General features: G+C 26.9%; 1 protein-coding gene across 1 annotated transcript in view; it reads right to left on the bottom strand.

Annotated features, from left to right (window-relative positions):
* The window catches only part of LOC129975612 (fibrillin-1-like), a 62,990-nt gene that overhangs the window by 35,618 nt on the left and 15,352 nt on the right, over positions 1 to 12,020 (bottom strand). The window contains exons 8-11 of the mRNA XM_056088686.1: positions 8,586 to 8,732; positions 5,253 to 5,378; positions 2,500 to 2,639; positions 1,188 to 1,237 (exon numbers count right to left, since the gene is read on the bottom strand). Of these exons, the coding sequence (XP_055944661.1) occupies positions 1,188 to 1,237; positions 2,500 to 2,639; positions 5,253 to 5,378; positions 8,586 to 8,732 (463 nt within the window). The remainder of the gene's footprint in view (positions 1 to 1,187; positions 1,238 to 2,499; positions 2,640 to 5,252; positions 5,379 to 8,585; positions 8,733 to 12,020) is intronic.

Below are 12,020 nucleotides of genomic sequence, written 5' to 3'. Positions count from 1 at the left end.
TTATGTTATTTATACTTATATTTATACTTATGTATATACTTACATTATTATACTTATTTTAATACTTATTACACTTTTTGTTTAAGGTGTACGTACACTAAAAGATTTTTTTTTTAATTTTAACTTTAAAAATCCAGTTTTTTCACATTAGGTAACTAATATATGTTTAAACTCATTTCAGTGAGAAAAACCCTTACTGCACTAATTATTAATTAATTAAATAATATTTAATGAGCTAATTAGCCTATTTTTTGAAACATGATATCTTAAATTTAATTTGTACAGACACACAATTCTAGTTGGAAATGATGCTTAATATTAGTCTTCATGTTTTCTACCTCAATCAAGTTATAAAAATATATAGTTTTTTTAACAATTTTTTCATCAACGGTGAATAGAAAAAGCGAGATTTTTTCTGTAATTTTAACTTTTAAATAGCTACCAAATATTTATTTCTGTATAAAACATCCGCTGTTTCATACAGATTATTTTGATATGTAAATATTTATATTTGGTTAATTTCTTGTTGAGTTATGATTGTTTAAATGAATCAACATAGTGGCAAAATATCATATTTCATAAAATGAGTTAAAAAAAACCGAAACTAGAGTTTTTAGTGAAAGTACCTCAAGAAAAATAATTATAACTCGAGAAATATTCCGAATATTGACAACATCTTGGTATCGTTTGAAAACTAGAGGATCAGAGAACATTTTGAAGCAATAAAAAATTATTCGAAGTTTCAAGTGTGTGCATACACCTTAATTATACTTATTGTTTGGTATTGTACACTCATTTATTGTATCGTTTGTATACTTCCCTTTTCAGCTGTTTTTAATTAAGATATATTTAATTTCGTTGCTTATTATTGTAGATCTAAAATAAAAACCGTTTTGAGATGCTGAACGAATAGGCTTTCAAATAGATTTAGAGTTTTGTGATTTTAGATTAAAAACTGGGTTTATTTAAACTTTTAATTAAAATAATTTGATTAAATTTATTTTAATAAAATAATTTTAAATCAATTTCAATAACAAAAACCATAAATTTACTATCAAACGTAAGCATTACTAAATAATCTAATAATTAATAATAGGAACATATTTATTAAAATAACTTAAAACAGTAAATGATGCTAAAAACTAAGATAATAAAAAGAAATAATTCTTTAACAGCGTTTGACTTACGTGCAACGTAGGATCGAGGCATCAACATAACTTTCAAAAATTTTTTTCATCTAAAAATAGAATAGTAAATAAATATTCATTATTTTTATTCAAAAATGAATGTATCATATTGTAAGAAACGTTAATAATTTTTTGGACTTTAAAAAATTGCTTATAAATTTAAGAATGAAAGAAAAAAACGTCAACTGACTTCAATGAAACAACTGTTTCGCATGTTCTGAAAAGTATTCCGTTTCAATTCTCATGAAACGGATTTCATTGCATATTTTCTTGAAAAACTAAAATTAGATCTGAAATTAGTATATTTGAAAAAAAAAATTTTTTTTCTGCATGCTACCATTATAATAAAATTTATGCTTTAGTTTTCATTTTCTGTCTTTGTAAAAATAAGGGATAGGCCTTTACCTCTTGCGAAAACTGACAGTCTTGGGAAGAATGAGGCATTAGTTGGATTAATTAATCAAGGCTATCATTTATTTTCCACTATTGGAAGGGATAAGTTTAAAAGTGCGATAGTTTGTTCAATTGTTTAGGCTGTTTTTCAGCGAACTTTTTTTTTAAAGCTTTAAAGTCACTCACAATTTTTCAATTGTGAGAGGAGAAACAGGGAAAATCACTGAGCAATTCTAAATCACGTTAATCAAGGCTATCATTTGTTTTCCACTATTCGAAGGGATAAGTTTAACAGTGCGATAGTTTGTTCTAATGTTTAGGCTGTTTTTCAGCGAACTTTTTTTTTGTTGAAAGCTTTAAAGTCACTCACAATTTTTCAATTGTGAGAGGGTAAACAGGGAAAATAACTGTGCAATTCTAAATCACGTGAGCTCAAAAACATTTCTTTGCAAGTCGATGTATTCGAAAAAATGGAAAAGAATAATGCGTTTCAATAACGATTTCCACTGCCTCTTCCTTCCCTTTCTTCACAATAGTAATTTATAAAGGATAGTAAAAAAAAACCCAACGCAGAAGAATTTAAAAAACGAATTACTGCACGTATTTCCAATTGGGACCTCGCTTGCTGCTGTTGAAACATGTTATGACTGATTACCAGAAAAATTAAAATTGCCTCATGAAAGCCTCTATGCCACACAGTTTCATCAAAATAGTGTTTGATCGAAAATTTTTACGAAGTAATGTAAGTAACTTTCTGACTGATTGACGTATTTCACATTCTACAAATAACTCCTTCATACTAAAAAAAGGTTAAAAATAATTATTTTCTTATTTCTCTTTTCAGAATACTGATTTTAATGTAACGTATGAGATTTCATTTAACCATTAGATAAATGAAAGAATCATGCTAATAACTTACCGATGTTCCAAAATCATTTAACAATTTTGAATAATTGATGTCTTTAGAGATGTCCCTTTTCATCCGTCCACTATTTTTGTTCCTAATAAGTTGATATTTTTCTTTAGGTACCGCGAAATCACCAAGATACGAATACTTAGCTAAAATACAACAAAAATCATTATAGACGTGTGTAATATACGAAGTTAATTATTACAGAGCATTGCATACATAGAGTGATACATTATGTAATAGATTAAGTTATATAAATATTTTAGAAACACTGTCTGACTTTTATTAATTTTTAAAATTTGTTATGCCTTTACTTAAAATGTGATGCAAAACATTTTCACAAATTTTTAAGGATATTCAAGAATTTCAGAATAGATAATTTTATGCTACAAATCTACAAAATTCAGCAAAGGTGACTCCCAAATTTTCAAAGAGATAAGTTTATACAACAGATTAATAAAATTCAGCATAGGATTTTCCGGAATTTTTCATGTTTCTTTTATCATATTATGTGTAACTACAACAGTTGACAATTAAAAATATGAAGTCAGATCATCATATTACAGTACGTTTTTTTATTCATCGAAAATGGGGGGGAAAAATAAGAAGAAACAAAGCAATGAAAGTATTCCCTTAAGGTAAAAGATTCATGGAGAATTTTTTTCCTATGTGGAGAAAAGAATATTTGGAAAGAAGCAGTCACTTCTTGCCAACAGTACTTTGTGATTTCGATTTGGTGACAGAAGAAACAAAGAAGTATTAATACACCTAATATTCCGATTTTATAAGTTAGAAACAGAGTAATTTTCGTGTTTTCCCACGCATTTTAAATAAGTGATGAAATTCTTGATTTTTTAGAGGGAATAACGTCTAGACATTTTGAAAAATACTAAAATGTATTATATTGTTACAATTTTTTTTTTTTTTACAAATACCACCAATCAATCGTAATAACTCAGCGCATTTGATCGCTAGTTCAGCAGCTTGCTTGCTATCTAATCCTCCACTTTTGTTACTTGTCGGCGACTCCGACTACTACACACCACTTCCACTGCAGCTTCAGAGTGCCCATAGTTTATAGTTCCGGGAGGTTGGGCTAGAATCTTCAGACCAATCAGGAAGTACCTTGGTGTATCTCGGTTCTTAGTGGATGGATCGTGAAAGTTCTCGAACTTTCCAGTATTATCCATTTAGTCGACAAACTCGCCAAATTTGTCGCCAAGCTCAGCACGCACAGGACAGATCTTACAACGGTTTTTCTTACGATGACAATATTCGTTCCGGGTAGCAAAATTACAGATTTGTAACAATATGAATATATTTAGAAATATGACATAAAATAAAAGCGCGTGTCCCAGTTTAGTAATAATATTAAAGTGAAATATTCTTATAAAAATAAAGTATCTCTTTTTAAGATATTTTGTAATTTATATGCATAATGTGATTCAAAATTCGTAAATGAGCTAAAATATAATTTTAATTTAAAGGATATTTCTAAATATTTATGTAAATGTTAAGTTTCCACGTTAAAAAGTTGATGACTTTTTAATAACCTACAATTCTTAAGATATGAAAGACAAATGTGCATAAAATATGCCTTTATATGATGTGATAGCAAACTGGAAGTTTTTTAAAAGTTTACATCCATGATTAGTTTTATGTTTATATTCATTATATTTAATAAAATCAGTTTCTCTTACATTTTTTGTTTTATGTATACTTTGGTTATTTATTTGTATTGTTGGTTTAAGGTATTTATTTCTAAAGATTAATAGTTTAATCAAGTTAAAGAATACAAACTTCGCTGAAACTCAAAACGGTCAATTATTATCATATGTTAAATGAATACACTAAATATTTTCGATATGCTATAATGATGATCAGGTATGTTATGAATAACTGCAACAAGAATAAAGCAGAAAAGGGTTTTTCCTCTTTTTTAATAATGGTTGTTTTTTCTTGGTTTTTTATTTCAAGTTAATGATGCGAAAAACTGAAATAAATGTTCTACGTGGCTTCCATGGAAAACTTCCATTTAATTGTACTCCGTTAAGATGATAGAACAGATTTCATTTGGTGGACTAGTCTCAGCTTCAGAATTGGGAAATTTGAATTTCTAGACCCAAATGCAGTAAAAATTTGATATTACACAAATTTACTGACTGCTTTTTCGTGCCTACAGGAACACTTCCGTAAGCCAATGAAGGTCAGAGACTTAGAGAGGCACTTTTCAAAATTAAATTATCGTTTTTCAAATATTTCTTCAAAAAAGGACGTTCCCAGTAATAAGTCAAAAGGAAGAGCCAAAATTTTAAATAACATTTTTTTATAATTAAATTATTGTTTTCCAATTATTTATATTATCTTTTATAAACATATTAGTAGTTTCCGAAATTTTAATAACACTTTTTATAATTAAATTATCGTTTTCTAATTATTTCTTCAAAAAGGGATATTAACCCAGAAAAGTACGAATATATATATATATATATATATATATATATATATATATATATTCTTTATCTCTTTGCATGAGAGATTGAAATAATTCTAGTTAATTTTAATTAATTTAGTTCCATTCTAATTAGAATGTAAGACAACTCTCTTTTGGCAGCAGCGGAATGTATGCAGCAGAATCATCGATTGCTACATAAAAAAATTGAAGGTCATTATTTAAAATCATAGTGCAAATTATTAATAGTTTAAACATCCATTGTTTTCTTACAATCATTATAAATATTCATAAAATTGAACAGACTTACCTAATTGATTGCATTTACCCTCTGAGCTTTTTACGAGAAGAGGTGGACATATGCACTCAGCTTTATTCTGATCAGTTATAATACAAAGCGCCTGTTTTTTGTCACAGCTAGCTATCTCACATTTATCTGAAAAATAGAAGTCATTTAATAATTCAGATATACTATATTTTATCATTACATATGAGGTTCGTTACATTAAATAAAATATTTAAATGTTTTATTCCTTACCATCAACTAGAATGGAATCATTTTTTATTTAGAAGAACTGTCTTACTATTCGTGATGAGTTAGATTTATTGTTTGAATATATTATCCTTACTATTGACATTAATGATGTACTGTTCCATTATTTATTATCAAACCTTTAATTTGAATATTTTATTGCCTTCCAATTTTTTTATAAGAATTCTCTCTTTTTTTTTCCATAAGAGCATAAGCGTTATAATACTGAATTATGCCGGCGTGATGGCATAGGGGTAGTATGTCTTCCTCGCGATTTGGGCTTCCTGGGATCGAGTCCCGGTTTTGGCATGGATGTTCTTCCGTTGTTCTATCTATGAGATGTGGAATGTGCCCTCCTGTAAAAAGGGTTGTGCAAGCGAATGAGTGTTGAGTGAGTAGCGAAGACGTACTCTTGGCCCTAGTTGGCGCTACTGAAAAAACAAGAGACGCTCCACCCACCGGCTTAAAATCGCTGCCTTCGTAGCAGCGGACTTGTCAGTGGCAAGTTCCATAAGAAACAACAACTAAACTCTAGTAGGTAACTGCAGTTTTTTTATCAGCTGTGGTTTTAAAATTTAAATAACACCTTTACAATTAAATATTCTAAAGAAGGTATCTGAACGATGAATAAATAGCAAGCGATGTTAAAACTGATTTTTTTAAAAATCTTAACAGCACGCATCATAATAAGGTGCTTAACTACAAGCAGCAAGCAAATTAAGAAAGGTTGAATTCGAAATTAGCAAAAAAATGGTGGAATTATAAAATTCCTTTTTATTTCTTCATCACCAAAATATATGTTTATATTCAAATAAATGTATTATTCATACATTATTCAAAAAATGAAATGAATATTTGAAGTGCGTGAAGGAATAAAAGTATTTCTAATTACTTTTCTTCAAAATGATGTCCTAACTATATTGAAAAGCTTTGAAATGCTCCAGGTGTCATAAGTTTTGAAGAAATTATGTAAAACTGATAATAAAGATTTCGGTTAAGCAATAGAAGAATACTGAGTACGGATTTTATGTTTCAATTTCTTTTAGAAAATAAAAATTGAGTTTTAATACTGGAAAACCCAACATTCTTATGAAAATTCTGTTCATTTGCATAAAATATTTCTAAAAATATTAACTTTTAATTGGAATTAAAAAATTTGGTTCCAAATAATATTTTATAGGATTATAAAAAAAAAAAAAAACATAATGGCAAAAATTAAAAAAAAAAATTACTTCGCGTGAATCATTTTAATTGTTTACAAAATTCTGCATTTTTCCAAACTATATTTGCTTTAAAGACTTTTTTAAGGTATTAACGTATTTATATTGCAAAACACGTATAAAATATTCATAACTCTAAGTGAATAATTCGCAAAAATTGAAAATAGTTTTTTAAGGTATTTAACGTACTTATATTACAATACATAAATGAAATATTTCATAATTCTAGGTGAATAATTCACAAAAATGAGTAATAGTTTTTTAAAGCATTTAACTTATTTATATTGTAATACATATGTACAATATTTCATAACTCTAAGTAAATAATTCTTAAAAATGAATAATAGCTTTTAAGGTATTTAATATATTTATATTGCAATACATGTATAAAATATTCGATAACTCTACTTGAATAATTCTCAAAAATCCTTTAATAGATTTTAAAGTCACTTAATGTATTTATATTGTAATATATAATGTATAGCATATATAATATTTCATAACTCTAAGTAAATAATTCTCAAAAATGTCTAACAGTTTCTTTAAGGCATTTAACATATTTACATTGCAATCATGTATAAAATATTTCATAACTCTATGTGAATAACTCGCAAAAATGCCTAAAAGACATTTTTAAGACATTTAAAATATTTACATTGCAATATACATACATGTATATATATTTCATAACTCTAAGTGAATAATTCGCAAAAATATCTAAATGCCTAGCTTTTGTTCTTTTAACGAAATGGTTTCACTGATATGATTAACTGCACTAATTTTTTTTTCTTATTTTTCTATCTTTTATTAGTTTATGCGCTCTACCTAAAAATTCACTAAGTTGTTCCAGCAGAACTCGTGTGTTAACAGGATGCTATTTTGCCTAGACCTATACCTTCGAGCATAATGTCAATAAAGATGTCTTTTGCTTCAGGACTTATTAAGTGTATTAAATATCAGCAGAAAATTTGCAATTTATACTAATTAAAACACCATATTTCCACAAGGAATCTAATTTAACAAAAATGCAACAAGAAATAGATTGTTGTTGTATATATATGAAAAAGTATTTATGGTGCATATATTGAATTTCATTTTCTGTCATTTTACTGTCTATAATTGAAATTAAAATGCAACATGAAATCGATTGTTGTTGTATATATGAAAAGGTATTTATGGTGAATATATTGAATTTCATTTTCTGCCATTTTATTGTCTATAATTGCAATTAAAATGCAACATGAAATCGATTGTTGTTGTATATATGAAAAGGTATTTATGGTGCATATATTGAATTTCATGTTCTGCCATTTTACTGTCTATAATTGCAATTAAAATGCAACATGAAATCGATTGTTGTTGTATATATGAAAAGGTATTTGTGGTGAATATATTGAATTTCATTTTCTGCCATTTTATTGTCTATAATTGCAATTAAAATGCAACATGAAATCGATTATTGTTGTATATATGAAAAGGTATTTATGGTGCATATATTGAATTTCATTATCTGCCATTTTACTGTCCATAATTGCAATTAAAATTTTACATTAATCAAGAAGACTGCTCAATGTAAGCTATTATTTAGTGTCACATTTAGCATGGGTGATCTTCATTTCTTATGCGCAAAAGATATATGCCCAGTAGAAAAAAATGATATAAGATTTTATTCTAAACGATTTAGATTGCAGTACTTTAGATGGAGCAGATACATTACTGATTGCTTTAATTTATGTAGGAAAATACGCTTAGCTTAGCATAGCTTATAAACATTATATGATTCCTCAAAATTCAAATCTTTCATAAATGTTTCAGTGTAATTTAAAATTGTTCAACAAGTACATTTTTCTCGTTTTTTTTAACAATTGGAAACAATGGCAGTCACACTTACGGCGGCATACGCCCGTACTCTCCTCCCTTTCATAACCGAATTTACATTTGCATTCGTATCCCTCAGGTGAAGCAAAATCGTCTTCGCAGAGCTCATTTTTCTTTGAACAGATTTCGTTCCCATCTCCTTCGCTACACATTTGTTTGGCTGAAAAATAAAAGCATATTAACTTTTCTTCTGAAGAATGCTACTTAGTACAAATAAAAATATATTTCCTTTCTCAACTTTTAAATCAACTTTAATAACCATTTTTTTTTTCGAATCCTAACAGCTGCCTTAAAAAGATACAAATTGTACCATCAATTTTAGATTTCACAATGTAGAATAAATCTAATGGAAAAATTTCTAAGTGTATAAAAAATATCTGTGAGCCACTATAATTGGAGAATGTACAACACCTGAAGTGAACGCGTCATATTATTTAGCATGAATGTATTTTGTTCGTGCGTCAACAAAAATAAAATGCAGACAAACTTACTATAAAACTAAATCTTATTACATTATAGACAATATTATCAAATTTACAACAACTTATTTTCATTCAACATTCAACATTCTTTTTTAAACAACAAATTCCAAAAATATCACTGTTGCCAATCTGCATTTTACAACTATTTACAAAATAAAATTTATAATTATTAAAATAATCGTTAGCTACTTTTAAATAAACTATTTACGATTTATGTCGAAATAAATGAATGAAAAAAAAGCGTCTCAAATGAAAATGATTTTTTAATCAGAGTAAAATAAAGTTACCTATAAAATTTTTAAAATAAATCAAGAACTTATAAAAGAAAATTATGAAATTCTATGAATCTTATCAAAAATATTTATAACGAAATACACTGAAATGTCAATTGATCGAATGCTTTATATTATAAAGTTTTTTTTAATACAAACATATTTTGGCTACAACTATTTTCCTTTTTTTTATTTCTCATATACGAAGTATTGAGAAAGTACTATAACCATCGAAAAATTCGTGATTTCGACAAATCTCCACATAACAGATTTCTCCGAGTTCAATAAATTTTGATACTATGCCCCGTTTGTTTGAGCGGATTAAATTTGGTATTTTTATTTAACAATAAATTTGTAAATTTCCATCAGATTTTGAACCATAGCTATTATTAGAAATTATATGTGGCAGTTCGAATATAAATGAACTACAGCACATTAAACAGCTAATAATAATAACAAATTTAACATATATATTTGTGTCCAATTTTGAGATAAATCTGTATAAGGATTGACTATACTTTAGACTATACTTTTACGTGCTTTGGATCATTGTAACTCTTAACGGTAATAGCACAAATCTTGCGACTACTGATGTTATATTCAATGTCAACTCTCTGTTTCCACTGATAGGAAAAATACATATTATAAAGATAGATTGAATAAATTATCGTTTTCCCAGTCTTCATACTATCATTTATAAAAAATATTTTCTTTTTCCAAAATTTGAAATAACACTTTTCATAATCAAATTATCGTTTTCTAATTATTTCCTCAAAAAGAGACATTAACCCAGAAGAAAACGAAATGGAAAAGCCAAAATTTTAAATAACATCTTTTTATAATTAAATTGTCATTTTTCAAATGTTTATACTATCGGTTTATAAATATAATTTCATTCACCAAAATTTGAAGCAACACTTTTCATAATTAAATTATTGTTTTCTAATTATTTCTTCAAAAAGAGACATTAACCCAGAAGAAAACGAAATGGAAGAGCCAAAATTTTAAATAACATCTTTTTATAATTAAATTGTCGTTTTTCAAATGTTTATACTATCGGTTTATAAATATAATTTCATTCTCCAAAATTTCAAGTAACACTTTTCATAATTAAATTATCGTTTTCTAATTATTTCCTCAAAAAGAGACGTTTACCCAGATGAAAACGAAATGAAAGTGCCAAAATTTTAAATAACATCTTTTTATAATTAAATTGTCGTTTTTCAAGTCTTTATACTATCGGTTTATAAATAAATTTTCTTTTTCCAAAATTTGAACTAACACTTTTCATAATCAAATTATCGTTTTCCAATTATTTCCTCAAAAAGAGACGTTAACCCTGAAGAAAACGAAATGGAAGAGCCAAAATTTTAAATAACATCTTTTTATAATTAAATTATCTTTTACAAGTCTTTATATTATCATTTATAAATATATTTTCATTTTCCAAGTTCCAGATCTCGAAACTATTTTTTGTCAGCCATTCGAGCCTTGTTTAAGGTCCAAAACTTCATGCGAAGGAAGGGAGATAATACATTTATTAGAGAATATGCCAAAAATTTTCGTGCAGCATTCGCCATTTGGAACTGATAAACTTCCTCAAATCATCTGATAATATGGCTTACGTTTAAAAAAATAAGGTCATTCTAAACTTCTCTTAGGATAACAAATTAATATTACAAATATTCTTAATAGTATTGTAGAATTTCTAATAATAATCACACAATATTAATTATTTTGCAACAACAATGGCTATTATTCTCTTCCTTCTTAAATAGATAAAATTATAGATAATTTTTTAATAATAATATATCATTTTTTTTCAAATCTGTTGTCATTATAAGATGTAAAGCTCATTAAAATTTCTCTATCTTGAAAAAAAGAAGCTTTTCTGGAAAAAAAATTTATTTTCTGTTAAGTAGAATTCTTAATATGGCAGAATTCTTGTTTCCATAATTCATCAGATTTACACTACCCCTTTCTGCTCAAATCCCAAGAATGCTAGTTTTAAGCGATAGATTGCAGAGTTTTTTTCTAGATCAGAAGATTGCGAGCTCAAATCCAGCCCAGGTCACCACTGCGAAATTTAAATATTAATGATATCCATACTAAATCTAGATGCTAGCTTCTTAAAATGTCGTTCACAACGAAGGAAAAACTTGTTTAAAAAATTGCATTGTCATCGTTTTGACTTTAAAAAAAAAAACATTTATTTAAATCAATTCCGACGAACCTGAACATATGAAAATACCACAGTTAAAAATATAAACACGAGTGAAGTGGGAGACAATAAAAGTGTTGTATATCACAGTCACAGTTAATCTGATGCTTAAGTAAAAATAATAATAATACAGTAAACAATGAAAAATTAGTAAATAAAAACTATAAAGTCAAACAAACAGTTATGAGCTAAAATGAGTTTTCCAATTTTATTGTCGCCAATCCGTTTTAAATCTATCTGATTTTTTTTTTTTTTTTTTTTTGTATTTTACAGATTGTGCTTTTATGCAACTAAAGCATAAATACGATTTTATTTTCAAGTTTTGTTCCGAAAAAAATAAAGATCCTATAGATCCAGATATGAATCCTCGAATACATACAAATAAATCGTCTTTGGGAGTTAAATGCAAAAACATTCTAATTTTGAAAATAGAATACATTTTGAAACATAATCAATGTTGCTTTAACTTGTTA

The sequence above is a fragment of the Argiope bruennichi genome, chromosome 7, assembly GCF_947563725.1.
Source record: "Argiope bruennichi chromosome 7, qqArgBrue1.1, whole genome shotgun sequence".
Lineage (NCBI taxonomy): Eukaryota > Metazoa > Arthropoda > Arachnida > Araneae > Araneidae > Argiope > Argiope bruennichi.
This window is presented reverse-complemented; position numbering and strand designations above follow the sequence as displayed.